We start from the raw sequence: 23,058 nt of genomic DNA, 5'->3' as shown, positions 1-23,058 counted from the left end.
GGGAGGGAAATTTTCTCATTGTAAGAATTAGCCAGCAGTCACTAAATCTACTACTTGATGAGAGATCTGCAAAGGTTGGTCAATAAATGGCTTTTAATTTAGCAATATGAAGTAATTTGACAACAAATATGGAGATCCTTTTTCCTACAAAGAATCAATAGTCTTCTCTCATCTCCCCTCTCCCATATACCTGTTGATACTGACATATAGTATTTTCCATTTTTATTCAGTTTGTATGTTTTTCTATAATGATTTATCATTTTAAAAAAAGAATGCAACTTTTCCCATAAGTGACATAGTGGCATATGGGGCCTCCTTTTAGTCTAAGTTACATTCTGTACTTCAGCATTTAGCCTGAGAATGCTGAATTATGCACCTGAGGTATACAGTACACATCCTCAGTTCTAAGCAGGGATTTTTAAATGTTTGGCACCATCAAGAGGAAAGAGCTTGTACTGCCACTGGAACAAGAGCCTAGGGTTTGCTCTCAAGTATAGAGGAACCCGCTTTTAACAGCACCTGTCACAGACTCCTGTAACACAGAATTATATTAAGACTTTTGGCTCTATGTTTCCCCAATGTGGAGTCACTAGATATTGCTAAATGCTACTCTTCCCCCTTCCCATTCCTCTTCTACCCATCTAGTCCTTCAACTGAAGAAGAAAAAAAAAAGATGTGGAGTCACTAGATATTGCTAAATGCTACTCTTCCCCCTTCCCATTCCTCTTCTACCCATCTAGTCCTTCAACTGAAGAAGAAAAAAAAAAGATGTTTTTATTCTCAGGTAACTGGGGATAGTTGGCAACTCTAGTTTGCAAAGAATAAATTCCTTCAATATTTCCTGAACATCTACATTTAAGCCAGCAATTTGCTATTTAAAAGATAAAGTCTTCATTCTCTCATGATCCAAGGTGACAGATAACAGTCTACTTTATATTATATACTTTACATTATCTACTAATTATAGATTCACTCTTATTGTATGAGAAATGGAAGTTGGCTTAGAGAACTGATAGCTTATTTAGAAAGTATACAGTATTACCAATCTCATCCTGTACTGACCAATATCCAACATATCATAATTAATTTCTTTTTTTAAGTTTTTCTCAATGTAAGGAAGTTTAAAAATACATAGTTCACATTTACGGCTCACAGTGTGTTTCTGCAGCAGACTATAAACCATCCAAAGGCCTGAAAGTGAAAGAAGGCAGAGAGCTGACCAGCTGTTTTAAACATCAGAGCTAAGAAAAGCACAGCTCCACAGATACAAATCATTCTAAAGCTTATGTTAAACCTGAAGATTAAATCAATTAATTAACTGATGGACATTCTAACTCAGAATACAGGAAGAGTCATAATTTCTAAGTATCCCTTTAAAAAGACTGAGCCACTCACTTTATTTGGTTAGTAAACCAACCTCTCACCCCATTTGCAGTTTAAGTGGCTCATTTCCCACTAGTGCAACCTTTTTTTTTTTTTTTTCTCAAACTAAAACTATAGTCAGGATGTAGCAAGAGGAAAGGCCACATCAGGAAGCAGATGCCTTTCAAGTCAGATGGGAGTACAAAACAGCTTTCAATACTTAAGTTTTCCTTCAGATTCCAAACACATTCTTCTTAGGAAAAAAGAAAGATGGCTAGGCAGTCATAAGCAGTCTTATAACATTGTCCATTCTGCTTCCAACTAAGAAATGCTGTCCAATTTACAATACAAAACAGTCTGAATGACCAAACTGTTTTTGGGGTCAGGAGTCACTAGGAAGTGGAGGCAGCAAGGAGCAGATGTGCAGGTAGAGTAACTTTCACCTGACAATGCTCACTCTTCTTGTTTTCCCAAATAAGTTTTTCTAATTATAGAACTGAAGTATCAAGGTTGTTTACTCTCTGGCTTCTAAAATGCTATCTGTATATTACCACCACAGGGAGATTAGAGAACACACGCACACGCACACATATATGTATTTTGAGTAATGTTCATTGGTAATTTAGGCTTTATGAATAGAATAACTACCCTTTCACTGTTTTTGAATTAAAGTGATTCCTTATGCTTTTCTAAGATATTCATAATTACTTTACTGTTACGCTGGTTTCTGCTCTACAACAATGGGATACATCCCCCTTCTTGAACCTCCGTCCCACCCCCTACCCCATCCCATCCCTCTAGGTTGTCACAGAGCACTGGATTAAGCTTCCTGTGTTATACAGCAACTTCCCACTAGCTATCAATTTCATCTCACATGCTAGTAAAGTAATGCTCAAAATTCTCCAAGCCAGGCTTCAGCAATATGTGAACCGTGAACTTCCTGATGTTCAAGCTGGTTTTAGAAAAGGCAGAGGAACCAGAGATCAAATTGCCAACATCCGATGGATCATAGAAAAAGCAAAAGAGTTCCAGAAAAACATCTATTTCTGCTTTATTGACTATGCCAAAGCCTTTGACTGTGTGGATCACAAGAAACTATGGAAAATTCTGAAAGAGATGGGAATACCAGACCACCTGATCTGCCTCTTAAGAAATTTGTATGCAGGTCAGGAAGCAACAGTTAGAACTGGACATGGAACTACAGACTGGTTCCAAATAGGAAAAGGAGTACGTCAAGGCTGTATATTGTCACCCTGTTTATTTAACTTATATGCAGAGTACATCATGAGAAATGCTGGACTGGAAGAAACACAAACTGGAATCAAGATTGCCGGGAGAAATATCAATAACCTCAGATATGCAGATGACACCACCCTTATGGCAGAAAGTGAAGAGGGACTCAAAAGCCTCTTGATGAAAGTGAAAGTGGAGAGTGAAAAAGTTGGCTTAAAGCTCAACATTCAGAAAACGAAGATCATGGCATCCGGTCCCATCACTTCATGGCAAATAGATGGGGAAACAGTGGAAACAGTGTCAGACTTTATTTTTCTGGGCTCCAAAATCACTACAGATGGTGACTGCAGCCATGAAATTAAAAGACGCTTACTCCTTGGAAGGAAAGTTATGACCAACCTAGATAGCATATTCAAAAGCAGAGACATTACTTTGCCAACAAAGGTTTGTCTAGTCAAGGCTATGGTTTTTCCTGTGGTCATGTATGGATGTGAGAGTTGGACTGTGAAGAAGGCTGAGCCCCAAAGAATTGATGCCTTTGAACTGTGGTGTTGGAGAAGACTCTTGAGAGTCACTTGCACTGCAAGGAGATACAACCAGCCCATTCTGAAGGAGATCAGCCCTGGGATCTCTTTGGAAGGACAGATGCTAAAGCTGAAACTCCAGTACTTTGGCCACCTCATGCGAAGAGTTGACTCATTGGAAAAGATTCTGATGCTGGGAGGGATTGGGGGCAGGAGGAGAAGGGGACGACAGAGGATGAGATGGCTGGATGGCATCACTGACTCTATGGACATGAGTCTGGGTGAACTCCGGGAGTTGGTGATGGACAGGGAGGCCTGGCGTGCTGTGATTCATGGGGTCACAAAGAGTCGGATACGACTGAGCAACTGATCTGATCTGAATGTATAAGAGAATATATACTTTTATAAAATTCCATTTTATATTTTAACTCCTAAGGTATCCTCAATTACACTTTTATTTAACTTCAAAAACATTACACCTACTGTCTACTGAAAAGTATGCAAGCCTTGGTTTTGAACAGCACCAGGTCTTACAAAGAATGCCACAAATTTTTCAACATAAAGAAAAATACCTGTCTTTTATTTTTATTAATTGAAAAAGTGGAAGGGAATTTTTCCATTTCTAGAAGTAAAAAGAATTCATTTATGCTGAGTTATTTGCACCCCTTTGTAGACAGCTTCACTGTTACCTAGAACCACGTGCATAAACCTAAGTTTGAGATCTGGGAACTAAGGGTGCAGACTTCAGCCACAGAATAAGGAAAGCCAGAATGAATGCCATTCATTTTCTTTCTAAAAACATGTGTACACTGCTTCTATATTCTGCATACTTGGTTACGAGGTAGAGATGTACAGCAGTGAGTAAGACAGGCACGGTCCCAGCCCTTTGCAACGTAAAATTCTTTTGTTGTAAAGTGCTTTCAGAGAGGCTATTAGAACAAAACATCTTCTAAACTGCAGACAATTGCTGTCCCAGACATTTCACCTATTCAAGTAATAAATACCGTGGAAGTCAACCTCATCTCCAGGGTGGTAGAGTATGCAAAATGTTAGAAAATCTTATTCCATGGTGCCTCATGAGACTGGGCATCATATTACAACTTGTTCCATGCATGGAGAAATGAATGCCAAGTGTGGTTCTACATAGTTCTAAATGGCGACAATGCTGTTTATCAAGGCACTGCAGATGACTGTCATCAACCAGAAAGAAAACATTGGATTGCTACAAAGTAAGCTGTGGGAATCCACCAGTTCTCCACAATAGCACACAGATGCTTTTGGTGATGGAGCCAAATAGAGTCCTAAAGGCAGCAGGATTTGCTTTAAGCTTTTAATTTTCCCCTTTTCTTCTTAAAATGACTTTGACTGTCTTGGACCATAAGACGAACTAGAGGGCCCTCATTACCTCTATATTACTGGAAGGCAGGCAGGACTCAAATGAGATGAACAAAAGAATATCTTGTCTACTTTATAATGATTTCTTTAGTCTTTGAAACATCTAGTTTGTCTAAAGATCAGCATCCCAGCCCATTAGAGGTACCTTATCCATTACCTCTACTTGGAAAACAGCTCAGAACTGGGAAGTTAAAATGACCACTCACCAGCCCAAAATGATGTCACAAGGTCCATGAGCTGAAGTACACACACTTCATGCACACAGGACCCTCTCAAGATCTCACTTGCACCTAGTAACTCATAGTTGGCAATATTTTTAAACAAAGCTTGATATCTGGTTTCTAAAAGTTATAAATTAAAAAAAAGATTGGCATAATGACAAAAGAAAAACTGGCAGCTTACAGCAAGAAAGGAAGAAAAATTGTTTAAAACGAAACAACTCAAATAGCGCAGCAGTTGGAAGCTATTTAATGTTGACTCACTGTGAACAGTTATACCCCATTAGTAGGTCTTTGGAGGTTCATGATTAGGGTTCAGTCTTTAATACTTTAAATAATTATCTTAAGTTTTCAAATAAAGATTGCACATGTAAAAAAAAAATCCAAATGAAACACTGAGATAGTCAAAACTTAAGTTAAAAAATACTACAGAAATTATGCTTAGTGTATCTACTGTATCCCGCTCGGTTTCCTCATTAATGAATTCAATAAATCTTTGGCATCTATTAATTTTATATTTGTTTAAGAGTTGGGTTTATTTTTTGAAAATTATGCTTTGACAACGTGGAGATTCCAGTTAATTGTCCCAGTGGATCCTGAAGAGCCAACTGAACTGTACTACTCATGAACAATATCTCATGGGCTGGAAGCCCAGGCATAGCTTTTCTTGGCTCCTGGAGTAAATCTCAAATGGCAGCAGAACTTTACCCCCACTGACTCACTGTCCTCTAACGTTTGTGTTTACCTACTCTGTGTTTCTGATTCTTGTCTACGTCTGACCGGGGTTTTGGTTTGCAAATAACTGATAATTTTCTGCATTAATGGTGCAATAACTGGGAATCCGGTTTTATGATTTGACCACTTGGTGATCTGTGAGGTAGAACTGGAAGCCAGCCTTTCCCCAGTGAGCATGGTTCAGCATTTGTTTGCCGTTCTTTCTCATCTGTTATTTTTCTATCTATGAACTCAAATCAGGACAGTATTTTTTGCCCAGTCTCTGTAACTGAGAAAAAATATCACCCTGTGAGAGTGAAATATTTTCCTACTTCCTGAAGATAATAATAAATTAAAATAAAGGACCTCTACTATGATTGGTTTATAGAGACTAATAAGCATTTAAATAAACCTAATATTCCCAAGATTTCCCCCCAAATGATATTCTAAAATTTTAAATGTATTCTTTTTAAGAAAAAGACCTTCTTCATCAAAAGTCTTGACTTCAGAAACAGTTTTCTTTTCCGTGGAAAACAAGTTTATATGACTAAAGTAAAGCTTTATACAAATTATCAAACACTAATTTGATAATTTAGTTTAAAAAACAGCTATATGTCTTTGCATTATCTTATCAATGCATAGTATGATACAAGTATAATTTCATCTTTCAGATAAGTTTAGTTTTATCATAGATTAGTTGATCTGAACTTCTTTAATGTCGTGTACTAGTTTACTGAAAAGATATTAAGATTATTTCTATATATAGTATAAGATTAAAAAAATACAAAATTCATGTTCAACTACACTGAATTATAATTGTGACAAGTATTTTTATATCAATAGTAATTACATTCTGTGATGTGTCACCTTAAACATAATTTACAATATCTTAAGTCATTTGCCTTAGTGTCTGGTTGTTCCAGAAAGTGAAAGAAGACTGTGAAGAACAAAAGTTGACAGAAATTAAAAAATTGTAGATGGGGATGTTAGGGAGTTCAAGATAGTGGAAAGAGGGTGCTGAGCTCAACTGCCCCCAACACAAACACATTAAAAATACAACCATGTGTGGAGCAGCTTCCAATGAGCACAGATCGGAGGCTCTTCTACAACCAAGGCTGCAAAGAAGGGCCCACACACAGTCAAGTAGGAAGGGAGAGAAAACTGTGATGCTGGTACTCGCATCTCCATGAGGGGATGCAGAAGATGAAGGGGTTATCACCGGCTCAGGGATCCTCCCTGGAGAGTTATGGGTTCAAGCCAAATACTGGGCACCCCAGTCCTAGGTAAAACACCAGAAAATGTGACCCTTCAGCGGCTTTGAAAACCAGTGGGACTTACTGGAGGGCTGTAAGAAACTGAGACTCCACTTGTGAAGAGCACACACATTTCCTCACTCCCAGAGCTAGGGGCAGAAAGCAGATTGAAACTGCCCAGGGCTCTAGATGGTTTCTCACAACCATCCTACCCTGCAGCCCTGCCTGCACAGGGTGCCTACTGCAGTCCCTCTTGCCCTATTGCTGCACCATACCAGGGCAACGCTGCTGTTTTTGGAAGACAGAGGGATGTGCATACAGAGGAAGTAGAGCCAGCTCAACCATGTTTGGTCTCTGAAAAGGGTAAAGGCAGATTTGGCTGCAAGGCGTCCTGAAGGCAACAAACTGGAAACTGCCTGGGGCTCTGACTCGCTTGCTGGGACTGTCTCAGCATTAAACACAGTCTGAACCCAGTGCCGAGACCAGGCCTTCTAGCTCTGGCTTGCTCTTCTCTAGGATGGAAGTGCCACTGTGAAGAGAAAGCACACAATTAGAGGGAATGGAACCAGGCTGAATCCAACCCAAAGAGCTTTTGCTCCAGCACCCTGAGAGCTGGGCCTGCCTCCAATAGAGGGATGTCAGTCATTAAGCATCAGAGAAGCCCAGGTTTACAAGAGGCCCTGGCTCCACCTCTCCATCTCCATCGTTACCTCCTACAAAGGTGACAGCTGACAACACACACCAGGGGAAAGCGCCATCCATGCTCACTTCAGATCCAACTCTCCCACTAAAGCCACTGAGTTCACACCGACTGCACAGGGACACTCCCACACAAGGACACACCTTCACAACTGCAACAGGTCACTATTCACCTAATTCCATAGTAACAGAGAAATTTAAACAAAATGAGAAGACATAGGAATTTGTTTCAAATAGCAGAACAAAAAACAGTGCTGAGAACACCCCTAAAGATTAAATAATTAGGTAAAAAATTAAAAGCATTAATTATAAAAGCACTTATAACTGTATTTGAGAAAAGAAAGATGGACACAGTGAGAATTTCAACAAGGAATTAGGAAAAAAAAAAAAGAACCAGTCAGAGCTGAAGAATACAATAACAGAAATGAAAATACACTAGAAGGAATTAAAAGAAGATGAGGTGATACACCTAGTGATAAGTGATCTAAAAGACAGAAAAAAAGGAAATCACCTGATCATAATAACAAAAAGAAAACAAATTTTTAAAAATGAGGATGGTTTAAGGAACCTCTGAAACAGTATCAAGCATTATAATATTCACATTATAGGGTTCCCTCAAGAAGAAGAGAGAGAGGGATGGGGTGAAAAATGTATCTGAAGAAGGAAACAGATATCCAGGTACAGGAAGCATAGGTAGTCCCAAACAAGATGAACTGGAAAAGACCCACATCAAGACATATCATAATTAAAATGGCAAATGTTATTTATAAAGAGAGAATTTTAAAGGCAGCAAGAGAAAAAACAGAGCCATATACAAGGGAATCCCCACAAAGTTATCAGTTCTTTTTTCTTCAGAAACTTTGCAGGCCAGAAGGGAGTAGCACGATATATTTAAAATGCTGAAAGGGAAAAACCTGCAACCTAGGATACTCTACCCAACAAGGTTACCCTTCAGAAGTGAAGAAGAGATGAAGTACTTCTCAGACAAGAAAATACTGAGTTCATCAGTTCTAAAGTGATGCTAAAAGAAGTGTTAAACGGTCTTCTCTAAGAGGAAAATGAAAGGCTACAATAAGAAGTGAGAATTTATAGGAAAGGGAAAATCCCGCAGGTGGGGCAAATTTATAGTAAAGGCTGTGGATCAACTATAAGAATAGAGCAGGAAGACTAAAAGACAAAAATTGTAAAATCAATTATAACTACAATAAACAACTAAGGGATAGACATGAAGGTGTAAAACATGACATCCAAAGCTCAAAATGTGGGGGAGGGAGTACAAAATGTAAATCTTTTAGAATTTAAATGACTATCACTTTCGAGCAAGTAGATATATTGGCAGACAATGAAAAAATACGATGTGGTATACAGAGACAATGGAATATTACTCAGCTACAGAAAGAGTGACATTTTCCCATCTGCAGCAACACAGATGGACCTGTAGGATACTATGCTTAATGAATAAGTCAGCTAGAGAAAGACAAATATTGTACGTTAGCACTTATATGTAGAATCTAAAAAATAAAACAAATGAATAAACCTAACAGAAACAGACTCACAGACACAGAGAACAAACTAGTAGTTACTGTGGGGAGAGGGTAGGGGGGAGGGACTTATAGGAGTTGGGAATTAAGAGCACAAATTACTATGTATAAAATAAGAAACTACAATGATATATGGTATAGCACATATATATATGTGAATATATATAGTCAATATCTTATAATAACTTTAAGTGGAATATAATCTATAAAAATATGGAATCACCATGTTGTACATCGGAAAGTAATACAATATTGTAAATCAACAGTACTTTGAATAAACTTACATGAAAATTTGAGATTTGCAGAAAAGGAGCATATTTGACTTGGTTTACATCATTTACAAAGTTAGTTCTGTAAAGATGTAATAAAATGTTAAAATTTTGGCAAAATTTGAGTAGTACTGATGAGTTTATTTATGAAGTAACTTTTTTATGAGAAGCATCCTATTAATGTAAAGCTAAAATAGAGTTATCTCCTAATGAAAGGACCTACTTACTAATCTTGGAGAAATCAGCCTATGCTTACAAAAGGTAGTAAAAGTTTATTTTTGTAAACTGTCCAGAGAGAAGAGTTTCAGCATCTGAAAAGAATAATCTGTTGTGTTTTGTCCTAACTGGGATATATACTTGCATATTTAAAAGGATCAAAATAGGTCATTTCTGATTACTTTAAGATTTATTATTTATAATAAATAACTTATCCTCATTTTATTAGGTAATCAAACTGCAACATTCATTTTCTCAGGCATCCATAATCCTATATTATTAATCTCTAATTAATATTTGATTTTGCCTTCCCTAGATCAGACCCTAAATTCAGGAAAACAAATTTTTCAAAGATACCTTTCACAGTCGAACTATCTCTAAGTTTTCCCAGAGGAGGGCAATGACAAAGATTTTTTTTTCTTAACCTTACAAAAAGAATGCTAGAAATATTTAGGTTTATTCACTACACCCCTTGTATAAATAGCTCAACACTATCAAAAAATGCATTGGAAGATTTGTCAGATCAAATGAGAAGCTCAGCTTTCCCTCATCTAATTTTTTATAGGTAACATTTTATAAAGCTCGGTGATTGCATACCTATGGAAAGGCCCTGGATATACATCAATATCCTCACCCTCTGTAGTATATTCTTATCCTTGCATGAAACACTAATTAAATGAGATCAATATCCTATTGCGTAATAGAAGATTCAAACGTTCCTTCTTGTTGATCAGGTTTGTTAAATTAACTATAGATTAACCACAGCCACTTACCCTTTCCCTCACCCAATAGTCTGTGGTTTCCTCTCATGCTTACCAAAAGACCGCTTAAATTATAGATGAGGATATGCCTTTAACAAAGAAAGACAGTCTCAGAGCCTCACAGACAGCACTTTACCAGATACTCTTTACTCTTAATATTTCAAAGAATGGACTTACGGGCAGAGGCTGACAGAAGAGCTGGCATTATATAGGCAAGGATCATTTAGTACTAGCAACTAAATCAGACTTTCAGGACTTCATTTACTAAATGACTATATGAAATCAAATTAATGACTCAAGACTAGAGAAATAGAATTAATTATATAGAACTCATGAACCTGAAACTGGAAATCTGATTTCCAAATGCAGATATGTGTTTTGGAAAATTATTGGCATTAATCTTAATGTTCTATTTTCTGATGGGGAAAACCTTTTTACCATTCATCCTCATCTATCTCTAACCCTCAATTCAGTTGACTCTGATTCTGCAAACTAAATGAAACATTCTTTTAATGGCAGTTTGTTCTCCTTGGCCTCTCAGAATTCAGGAAGTGATATTTTTTTGAGTCACTTTACTTTTTAATGGCAATAACATTATTTGCATACACTCAATAAGAATCTGTTTTCCGTTTCACTGGGATGTAATCAGACAAATAGACAATGCAATAGCAGCCAAATGTAGAGTGTCTTACTTAAAAATAAGCCTCATTTCTTATTACAAGCTCTTTATAAATGAAAAAGGGTTATAACCTCATATATGAAGTTAATACCCAAAACCCCTCCTAAGAAGTTGATCTAGGACCTGTTTGGGGCTTACAGGACACCAACCTTACAGGCAGTAAGAAAGGTCACTGGATTACCAGGAACCTTAGCAGATTTGGGAAAACTAGAGGAAAGAGAACTTTACCAACACTTACACATGCTAAAGATGAAACCTGCTGTCAATGAACTTCAAGTTTGGTTTCTTTTCCTTAGAACAGAAGAGTAAATAAAAGCATTTAAGGAAGACCTCTGGAGAGATGAAGCCACTGAAATGTTCGCTTAGATACCTTAATAAATTATCAGATAGATTCTCTGGTTCTATCAATGAGAGTTGTTAAGTACAGTATAGTGCTAGGTTTGCTATTCACATACAAGAAGGCCTTTATATGCTAATTACAACCTTTTCTAATTTATGTCAATGAATCAAGCCCAAATATAATGCCTTTTTGTAATCATGAAAAATATTTGGAGATTATGTATGGTAACAAAGAAACTGCTATTCCCACCCACAGGACACCAAGTTCTCTGGGGCATACACATTTGTCTTCATTCACTAGCATATGGATCAGGACATTTGGAAACTCTGTAAGGATAGACATTAACTTTCCAAGAGCTGCAAATAATGCAGATAATTACTTTTCTAAAATTTCAAGAAAATTCTGTCCTGTATAGATGTAAATAGTTTCAGTTCATTATAATCCAAAAGTTAAAATTTTACTGTCCAGTCGGGCATTAACTAGCTTTGTATGGGATTCAGAAACCTTATTCCAGCATACTTTTTTTAGTAACTAAAATACTTTGATACTCCTATACTTCAGAATATCAGCTCTACCATCCTACTGCTTCCCACATTAAGGAAATCATTAATGAATCAAAATAATCTGACAGGAATTCACCCTAAAAAACTTATGCTTAAAAGAAAAGAGAATAGAAAAATGTGCCAGCTTGTTCTCATTCATTAGTGGGACTCTCCTGTTTCCTCTTACTATTTTCAATATTTTTATAGTAATCATGCTGCTGCTAAGTCGCTTCAGTCGTGTCTGACTCCATGCGACCCCACAGACGGCAGCCCACCAGGCTCCACCGTCCCTGGGATTCTCCAGGCAAGAACACTGGAGTGGGTTGCCATTTCCTTCTCCAATTCAGGAAAGTGAAAAGTGAAAGGGAAGTCGCTCAGTCGTGTCCGACTCTTTGCGACCCCATGGACTGCAGCCCACCAGGCTCCTCCGTCCATGGGATTTTCCAGGCAAGAGTGCTGGAGTAGGGTGCCATTGCCTTCTCCGATAGTAATCATAAATCCATAGAAAAAGACAACTTAGTAACTTTGGGGGACACGTGAAGTTTGAAGTCATTATATGTATTAAGATATGGCTGAAGTATGATGTGTGGTGTGTGTGTGTATGTGTGTGTATACAGTGCAGAAAAAAGGTTGAGCACCACTGGGGCAACCTTTCAACTTCTCAGACAACTTGCTATACAGAAAAACTTACTGCCTAATTCCCAGTGAGTTGTCATTTCACTGACTATTACCATCATAGCATATACATTCAAATTTCATGACGTAAATTATAACATATCAGTTTTTCCTCATAGTCTTAAAAGTCCGTAAGACTTTTAAAGAAACTCAGTAAAATTCACAACTACTTTTGTTAGATTTATCAAGAGTTTATACTTGTGAGGCCTCTGCAGAGCAATTTAATATAGCATTAGGCACGTGTAGGCCTTTAAAACAGCCCTATGTGACTAATAACAGTGATTTGGGAAGAGGAAGGTTAGCAGGAGGAAAGCTTGGAAGGGGCACCAGGAGCTGGCACACAGGGAAATTCCACACGCCCACATGTATCCTTGGAGCTTGTCTCCAAGAAGCTGCTCAATGAAACAGTGAGGTCAAGTCAGATGAAGAAAGAGATTACCAATCGCTCCATCTCCTGCTCCCTGAGTCTCTCCTCCCTCTGCCGCCGATGATAATCCATCAGGTCGTCTCGTCCGGAAATGGAGCTAATGCTGCTTTTCCGTTCCCGCAGGACAGGCTGGGGGGTTCCTGAGGCCTGTCTGAGGCTGTCCAAGTCTGCATCATCAAACTCGACAGATCCACACGAGAAGTTCCTTCTGGCTGCAAATGCTCGGTCCAGCTCCCCAGGAGGAAACGAATGACCAGGGCTGGTACCCGAGTAGGAAGCCCTGTCAAGGTCGTCAGAGGTGCAGGAGGAGGTGGAGGCCAGAAGCATCTTGCGAGCCACTCGAGGACTGGCAGGCACGCTGAGGGTGGAACTCACGTACGGACTGCCCTCGGAGGCAGAGGCTTTATAGGGCAAAGCTCCTGAGCTCAAAGAAGAAAAATTCAGGTAATTGTCATTGTCTATAATGCAATGAGGTAGATCCTTTTCCCCCAGTTTCGTTCGTTTGGAATTGCCCAGAGAGCTTCTTGGAGGCAGACTGAGGGGTGCCAACTGGTTCTCGGTGGCTCTATGCAACCTGGGGAGAGAGCGGCTGTAGGCGCCCAGGTGACTCAGGCTGCCGCTAGAGTACTTCCTGGTTCTTAAACTGATGTTTTCCGATGCCGGGTCCCGGTGTCTGCTCAACTTGGGCTGAAGTGTCAGGTTGTCCTGGATGCTTATTTTCCTGGCTTGCTTTGGGCTTGAAGGCATGCTGGCCGCCCCTGACCTGTTGATGGGTGAGGAGCCAGTGTCACTCAGGGAACTTCCATTCCACATGGTCAGGAGCGAGCCAGATGCTTTTCGGCCTTCCAGCCCTCCGAGAAAGTAGACATTGTCATGGGATTTATTCCTTGAGCTATATTTGGAATAGGGAGGCTTCTCTGAAAGCCTCAAGGACCTTTCGGCGTCCCGGCCAAGAAAATGATCAAAGTCTGCTCTCCCAAGTGCATATCCACTAAGGGAGGGTGAGGTGCTGCGTAAAGGGGTGGGCGGTTTCATGGAAATACTTTTCTCACTTCCATCACAAGAGAACTGCTTCGTTCCCTGAATTTTGGCCAAAGAAGGGCTACTTCTGACACTGGTTCCCAAAGGAGAAGGGCTTCTTTTAGCAGGCACAGGTTGTGAGAGGGTTAAATAGGAGCCAGAACAGTCTCCATTGGCTTTAAATCTCAGACTGGAAGAATATTTCTTTGGGCTCAGGCTCTCCATCATGTTTTGGGAATCGTTTTCGAGGGAGTTCTCCGCAAAGCCTGCCTCTAAGCTACCATTCTGTAAATCCAGCTGCTTTTGCATGTGGCTCTGCTCTGCCATATTCTTGTTGGAATCTGCAAAGAAAAAACAAGAGAGAGAGAGAGACACAGCTTTACTTAACAAATATTTAAAAAGACCAATCACTCGTTAGCCTACATGGGTACACAAATAGGCTGGCAATCCGATACGTTGCTGTTTTAGTAATAAACCTAGTAAAGCTGTCCTGCAAAATGAAGGTGACTAAAGACCACTGATCTGGGATGTTTTCTGAGCAAAAGAAAAATAATTCAAGAGAACATCAGTGATATTTGAGAGGAACAAATCCCTAACAGCAAGTACAGGTGCAAGACGAGGGGGTGGTACCTAAAATAGACAATGACCCTTCAGTGTTCTACTCCCTGGAGGACCACCTGCTTCCTGAGTACCTAGCGAACACCTGAAGGGATGAGGCAATGGGCTTTCCTTTAGATGTCTCTGTAAGAAACATTAACCACTCAGAAATTCTAAGGAAACTAAATTCACGTTCTAGCAGAGAAAGAAAATTTTATGATCAATAAATAACATGAGGGTTAGAAGATGATTCTTTAAAAGAGGACTATGAGGGTTACCTTCTCAACAAAAAGACTTAAAAAACTTCCTGCATCCATCAGAAGAAGGTAGGTATTTACAACAGTAGAGGGAAGAGTGGTCCCCACATGTCTGACATATCAGTGTCAGGTAGAATATCTAGAACCCTGAAACTGATTTATCCTTCAAGTTCCCAGGCATCCCAGAGGCAACACGATCATCCTTGATCTAACTCTCTCCTCTCATGGAAACACCTTTCTCCTTCTTTTACACCCATATGAACCCACACATCCTTTGAGGTTCTGATTAATATTCTCGTTTCCACAGTGAATAAAAGAATTTTTAAATGGATACACCTGTAAGAATATGTTTTGGACCCTAAGTTTGAACAATATTAACTTAAGAAACTAAAGTTATAGTCTATAAAAATGTCTTTTCATTATAAACTAACCCTGCCAGTGTGAAAGGTTATATTTTAAACTGATCAAAATACTTTCTTTAAGTTATCATCAAAGTTAAAATGCAGTTTAAACATTCCCATTGAACTCAGGCACTGCTAAGACTGTCCTCCGACTTCTTAGACACCAGTTACTACATCTCTGTAATATGTAATATGTAAACAGAATCACATTTGGTTAGTAATAAATATCATAATGTGCTTGTTTCTGTGACCGACATACAAGTTTAAGGAAGAGGGTTATATACAGTATTTCTATCATATCTCCAGTCCTTCCTGACTCCCACTGTCCCACAGGAGAGACACTCAATGAACACAAGTTTTCAATTATCCATCACAGCCTTCCCCACTCCCTCCCAGCCTCAGATGGAGGATCTTCATCTTGCTTGCTCAGCTTCACAGATTTCCTGGGCAAATGCAGGCAGCCTAATAAGGAACTGCCTTTCACCCATAGAGTCAGGCCAAGAAATAGTCTGGCTGCTTAAATCCTAGTGATGGGCTGAGTCCTTACACTCTCAAAGCTGCAGCTTCCCCCCGACAAGCTCTGCCTTGGGGTCCTTATCCTCCAACCCAAAGCCCTGCCCTTATGAAAAAAAACATGATTATCTTTTGAACTGGACCTCAAAAAAATTTTTTAAAGATTCTCCTTTAGAATTGCTTCCCAGCTGGGGTCTGGCCCTGCCCTCTGGGTCTTAACAGGTCACAAATGTCCCTCTCAACAATTGTCTACCACCACCAATTCTGACCTTGAAAGCAACACCAGTCTGGCTCAAGCTATAGCTATCTCACCATGTCCCCCTTGGAGGACTGAAATCAAGATGACCTCTATCCAGTCTTGGTTCCTTCTATTTCCAACTAACTGCATCACATGTTGGTTTGCCATGTTGAAATTCCAGCAAACCATGGCCAATTCCCTCATGTCAAATTCTTTTGAATTGAGGAAACAAGGAAGTAGGTGGAACCTGAGAACATTACCATGCTATTTATTAAAAGGGAAAAAATACTCTAATTTCCCAACAATAGGGAGAAAATTAAAAGCCATAGTATGTCATGAATGTATATTAAACCACTTAAAATCTTATTTTGAGGTATGTTTATAACATAAAAAGTACAGTAATATAATGTTCAGTAAATGTTTAAAAACCATACATAAATTTTAAAAAACATACAATGGGTGCAGCCTTATATACACACCCACCTATACACATGAATTTGGAGAAGGCAATGGCAACCCACTCCAGTACTCTTGCCTGGAAAATCCCATGGACGGAGAAGCCTGGTAGGCTACAGTCCATGGGGTCGCTGACAGTCGGATACGACTGAGCAACTTCACTTTCACTCTTCACTTTCATGCATTGGAGAAGGAAATGGCAACCCACTCCAGTGTTCTTGCCTGGAGAATCCTAGGGACGCGGAAGCCTGGTGGGCTGCCGTCTCTGGGGTCTCACAGAGTCAGACACGACTGAAGCGACTTAGCAGCAGCAGCAGCATACACATGAATTACACACAAATGTTTAAGCCAGAATCTAAGGAGTCATCTTTGGTCTCCTCTATCATTATATTCTCTATCCTCTACCATCTGTCACTTCTTCATTCCCTCCTCATTTTATCCATCAACAAATCTTATCAACACTGTCCTTAAAACATTGTCTGAATCTGATCATTTCTTGCTATTTCCATTGCTACCCCCTTATTACAGGCCAGTATCTTCTCTTTCCTCTTCCATATGCTATATGCTCATTTTACAACAATAACAATGGAATGAAATAAATCACACTAGCTTTCACGCACTGGAGAAGGAAATGGCAACCCACTCCAGTGTTCTTGCCTGGAGAATCCCAGGGACGGCGGAGCCTGCTGGGCTGCCGTCTCTGGGGTCGAACAAAGTTGGACATGACTGAAGTGACTTAGCAGCAGCAGCAGCAGTGATTTTTAATTCATCTTTCTCAAACTAGTTTGTATTTTCCACATTTTATACCATGTGTTTGGGTTGCCTTAACAATGAATGAAAAAATTAGTGTAAAATACTAACATGCAATCTGAAGCAGTCCTTCACTTTTAAGTTGAGTAGATGTTCATTTTTCCTAAGCTCTTGTCCAATTTTTCAGCCAGACACTAATTCTTCCAAAAAAAAAAAAAAGGTTAAAGAACTTCTTGATCAGACTAACTTAATATGTCAGTTGAAGCCTTTGATGTTTTCTTCCAAATCTTCTAAAAGATTCAGGAGAAAATCATAATTATACAAATCTGATAGCTCAGACAGTAAAGAATCTATCTGCAATGCAGGAGACCCAGGTTTGCTTCCCAGGTCAGGAAGATCCCCTGTAGAAGGGATTGGCTACCCATTCCACTATTCCTGCCTGGAGAATTCCATGGATGGAGGAGCCTGGCAGGCTGTAGTCTACGGGGCCACAAAGAGTCAGACACAACTGAGCAACCAATACTTTCACTTTACTGTGACCATTTCATACTTTATACATCTGAAAATGTAAAATCAAACATAACTAATATTAATCACTTCCCTAATATGAATAAATGAACAAAGTGTTGCCCAAAAGGTCTCCAGATGTTTGTTGAATATAGCTTAGATAATATTAGTATGCTCATTTTTTAAATGTAGTTATTAGATTATTTCATTACTTGAGGTGATTCTGCCTATGGTATAGAAAAAATTAAAATCCTAACAGGTAGTTTTAGGTACTTCATTCATTAATTATGTATTAAGTACCTACCACATCTCAGACACTGGCTTAACAGGCATTGGTGTTGCTCACTATTTTTCCTGTTCTTTCCTTTCAGAAACACTGCAGTGTTGTTCTTCCTCATCCTTATGACATTAGGTGTGGCTATGTCCCTTGCTTTGATCAATGAAATATGAGAGAAAGTGATGTGTCAGTTCCAAGCTAAAACACCAAGAGCTGGCGTGATTCACCATTTCCATACCCCTCTTGTGTCCAAGTCTGTAAAGGCTTCCTTAGCCTACCTCCCTCAGTGAGGATAATGGGGAAGAGGGCCTTTGCCAATCCAAGATTGTCTTAAGCCACTGAGATTTGAGAGTTGTTTGTTACTATGAAGGTGCTAATCTTCATTAAGTGCCTACTATAAACCAGGCTTTGAGCTAGGCCCTGGAAAGTATGTGGTCAAAGATAGTATTTCCTGCTAATACACAGCTTACAATCCAAAGTGGAAAATACACGTATGAATAAATGCTACACAATGTGATGCATGCCTTAATAGAGGACTGATTGGCAGGTTGGTAAAAGACTGGTTGACAGATGGAGGGGAGCTAACCCAGTGAGAGGGGTAGTCTGGGTAAGTTATGATAGGAAGAAATGACAATGGAGTTAAGTCCCACTGAAAGAAAGAGAGTCTGATGGGTATTATCCAATGATAGCATAAAGTTACCTCCACACCTAAAATTTTGAGGTTTTAAAAATATAAACAAAATCTCAAGCCCATCTGAGGTCAGACTATTGGTACATCCAGGAAACATTCTGTCTCTGACAGAATTAATAACAAAAATTGTGTAGAAAAAAAGCAAGTTATTTTCTATATTTATTAACTATGTATTTCTCTCTCATAGTTACCTAAATCTTTTCCCATCTACACCATCATGTAAGATACATTCTGTGGGGTCCAAGTCTATGCCTGTCTTAAGTGTGGTTTAAATCTGACAGCAATCCTCCTACCATTTAGTGTATTTTAGACAAGGATACAAAGGGAAATCCGTTAAGTCAGATGTTAGAATAACAAGAGAAGAACTAAAGCCAGTTAGTGGGCAAAGCTCTGGTTGTAAGGTAATGCACACAAAATAGGAAACAGAATTAAGTGCAAGATAGGAATCCAGAAAGCAAGCCAGAGCAGATGCTGTGCGATGAAAGTTAGAAATTAAGCCCTGAGCCCAGAACTCTGCATTTTCAATATTTACTATAATGGTACAGAATTGAAGGTTTAACACCTCATGTCAAAATGTATACATAAAAGTTTAATTTTTGACTGAGCAGTATATGACATTAATGTCATCTTAGATGATAAAATGTGTTAATATATTTCAACCTGTTTGCAGTTGCAAATGCTACTCAATCACCCAAATGAAATATTACCAAACTCTGTTTCCTCTTCCTCTGAGCCAACAAAACTAGAGAGTATCAAACTACTATACGGTATTATTACTACCCTACAGGGTGGCAACACTTGGTCCCCCCTCCTCCTTACATGTACTTTTTTTTTAATCAAAAAATGTGATTATTGGGAATTCCCTGGCAGTCCAGTGGCTAGGACTTCACACTTCCACTGCAGGGGGCATAGATTTGATTCCTGGTCAGGGAACTAAGATCCTGCATGCTGCACAACACAGCCAATTCAGCCAAAAAGGAAAAAAAAAGAAACATAATTACTGACACAGTTTAGCTGGCCAAACAAAATACCAAAATATTCCACAGTAGTGCTGGCTGAAAGATTGGGTTCACAGTCTGTAGGGAAGAGACAAGTAGGCCATTTGCAAATAATAAATCACATCCAAGAAACAGTCATGCAACATTTCTCCACCGTACATACTGCAGAAGAAAGTTACAGATGATTTGGATCGAAGAACATTCTAGAGGATATTTTAAAATATTCATGCTTCATACTCTAGTTTTTCATTTCAGCCTTTTGGGTTTGTTAATGATGTGTAAGAAGTTGTGCATTTAAAGATTTGTCATCAAGTAGAAACATGTAATTCACTCAAGTTACTGAAGCTGAATATACCAGCCATCAGTTCAGTTCAGCTGAATACATATGTATGGATCCTTGTGTCAGTTTGAGATCTTCAAGACTTAATTCCACAAATCAATTCGACTCAAAAGGTGGAGAATCACACAAGTGCCTTTCTGACCCTAGGAGTGACAATAGTGGCTCATGATACCTCTCTCCTTCCCTACTTCCAGGGTGTTCTTTTCATTGTGGGTGAGATCATAAGAGTGGAGGCCTAGAGGTGGGAAGAGTATAGGGAAACATACAACAGGAAGTAGTAACATACTTTCAATGAGATGAAATGAAGGCAAGGAAAGCAGAGGCAGGAGGACAGAGGATATACAATGGGAAGCACTGGGTTTAATTCCCCAGGAGAGAGGGAGATAGTGACATGATGGACCATGCAGACAATGCATCAAAGACTGCAGCTGAGGTTAGGGAAAGAAGCAGAGGAAGAACTAGAACAGTGGGAGGTGAAAGGGGGTTATCAGAGTGACACACAAGTGGAAGTGCAGCGGGAAAGAAGTCTGTGTTAACACGTGTAAAAGAGGAGGCAAGGAAGATTCCAAGGTTTCCAGACTGGATTCGTGATCTCCACTGCTATTTCTTTTTGGTTTCTGGTGGCTCAGAGGGTAAAGCATCTGCCTGCAAGGCGGGAGACCTCGGTTCGATCCCTGGTTCGGGAAGATCCCCTGGAGAAGGAAATGGCAACCCACTCCAGTACTCTTGCCTGGAGAATCCAGTGGACGGAGGAGCTTAGTAGGCTACAGCCCATGGGGTCCCAAAGAGTCGGACACGACTGAGCGATTTCACTTTCACTTTCACATTTTTGTAAACGAAAAAGAAGTCTCAGGGAAATTATAAAATCACTGCCTTATGTTATTGTGAAAGCAAAACAGTCCCTAGAGCCCTAATGGCTCCATACACTTTATGCACATGAACAGAAAGAGAACCGGGCATGGAGAAGGGAAGAAGCCGTCTGGGGCCCATCTGTGAGAAAAGACAACACGAGGACGTCTAAACAGCAAAGAAGTCAGTGTGCGTTGAAACGCCTGGGCTTACTTTTCAATCCATAAATTTAATCCCTCCAGAGCTCTTGTTATTTTTATCACCTGAAGTGTATATCATCTTATTGTCAATTAGAGAATGCCAGGAGTCACTTAGAGATCTTTGGAAGGCAGCAGAGCAAGTCACAGTACATTTTTCCCTTGAGAAGTAAATTATTGGGAAAACTAATCTCAAGGATGATGTTTGCAAGTTTCTTGGTAGATTCTTTTTTTCTTTGGCACAATGCTGGTGTGCATTTTAAAAGATAATTTTCCAGCTCTATTTGTACCAAATAACATCATAGTGAGGTTAATTCTAACCAAACTGTAAGTCACCAATGGTGAGCTTCAGAGCACTGTGATGGCCAGAACTGTAGGGATCTGGGTTTCAAGATAATGAAAACACACCCAGGGAGCAAAGTTTTAAAAAAACAAACAAATTAAAATGAAGCATCTGTTGTGTTGTGTGTACTGTTTTAGAGGACAGAGATTTAAAGTCTGGTCTATATATATAAATTCAGTTTTCCAAGTAATTTACACCAAGAGTTTGGAGAATCCTTAAAAAATACAACATGTTACTTGTCATTTTATATTGCCATGCACAAACACTTCTCAGGATCATACAATACAGCAGGAATTAATCAAAAGGGGACTGCTAGAGCAAGTCACCAAAAAGCAGAAACCTTTTCATATTGCTGGGGAAAGGATATAGATTGGCGTGGCACACTGGCGTGCTCACTCAGTTGTGTCCGACTCTGTGCAACCCCATGGACTGTACCCCACCAGGCTTCCCTGTTCACGGAATTCTCCAGGCCAGAATACTGGAGGGGGTTGCCATGCCCTTCTCCAGGGAATCTTCCTGACCCAGGGATAGAACATGCCTCTTCTGCATTGGCAGATGGATTTTTTTTTTTTTTTAGATGGATTCTTTATCACTGAGCCACTGGGTACAGAAGCAAATTCAGAACAAGAATCTTAAAACTCAGGAGGGTTTAGGTTAAAATTTCCACCTTATGAAACAGTTTGAGTTTCTATCTTGTCCTACAGGGGCCTTAGAGCTGAGGAACTGGCTCTGGGAGCATATTTTGTCACAGACAGTGGTTGAAGACTGGTGTTTAAGCTCTCCCAGTGCATGGTGGTCCACAGGCCAGCCTCTTTCAGCACTGATGTTTATGGTATGGCAATGTTTTAAAGCAAGCACTGATGACATGTAATTGAATTCAGGCACCAGCTTAGAGCAGTCTGTCAGAAGCAGTGCCATTTTCTGTGTGTGTGTGGTGGGGAGAACTGGGGGGGAGATTCTGTGGTGACGATAGGGCCTGAGGGAGGAAGCTTTAGAGGACTGAATAGGAAAAACGATGAAATCTAGTTCAGCCCCAAACTCCAAGCTTAAGAATGGAGAACAATGGACACAAAACCTTCCTCTTTTTCCACTAATCTCAACATGAAAACGTGATGGGGGGAGGGTAATTAGAAGCTTCAGGAACACACACTTCCTTGTCTAGCAATATTCTCATTTCAGAAACCCCGAAGCAGCCTGGTTTCCCCAGCCTCTGTTATCCAAACACCATCCTCAGTTAAACCCCCAGTCCTGTCAATTCTGCTTTTACAAACATACCCTCCTTTTTCACAATTATTTCCTCTCATCACTAAATCCTCAACCTCCGGCATCTCTGCACACAAACCACACCTCTCCATACAACCCCACACCCATTGGCAAACACCTCCCCCTGCAGCATATATTCCCAGATGCTCTCTTCTTCAAAGAACCCCTCCCATCCAGCATCCCAAACCTTGAGCCTCCCCACTGTCTCAACACCAACCTGCATAGAACTTCACCTCCCATTCATACAACCCAGCTTCCTAAACTCTGTTCCTTTAAACTCTCCCACCACACCCAAGATTTTACATCTCAGTGCAGGAAAGAAAAAAAAAATTTTTAATAAAATTAAAAAAACAAACAAACAAACAAAAAAACACAAAAAAACAAAAGCCTGGGAGTAGACATAGTGCCCTTATTGGTTCTTTGAAACCAAACAGAGCAGCAAATGGACTGTCATTCCTTGTTCCTTACACCATGTTCTTTATCATTTAAAGGTCTGTTTCTTTGAACAAATAA

At 39.6% G+C, this 23,058-nt stretch overlaps 1 protein-coding gene across 7 annotated transcripts in view; it reads right to left on the bottom strand.

Moving 5' to 3' along the window:
* The window catches only part of PHLDB2 (pleckstrin homology like domain family B member 2), a 198,862-nt gene that overhangs the window by 78,198 nt on the left and 97,606 nt on the right, over nucleotides 1-23,058 (bottom strand). For all 7 annotated transcript variants that reach the window (XM_019978192.2, XM_019978254.2, XM_070787601.1 and 4 more), the window contains one exon: nucleotides 12,861-14,209. In XM_019978192.2, coding sequence (XP_019833751.2) covers nucleotides 12,861-14,209 — 1,349 coding nt within the window. The remainder of the gene's footprint in view (nucleotides 1-12,860; nucleotides 14,210-23,058) is intronic.

This window comes from Bos indicus, chromosome 1 (assembly GCF_029378745.1).
Source record: "Bos indicus isolate NIAB-ARS_2022 breed Sahiwal x Tharparkar chromosome 1, NIAB-ARS_B.indTharparkar_mat_pri_1.0, whole genome shotgun sequence".
NCBI classification, from domain to species: Eukaryota; Metazoa; Chordata; class Mammalia; order Artiodactyla; family Bovidae; genus Bos; species Bos indicus.
This window is presented reverse-complemented; position numbering and strand designations above follow the sequence as displayed.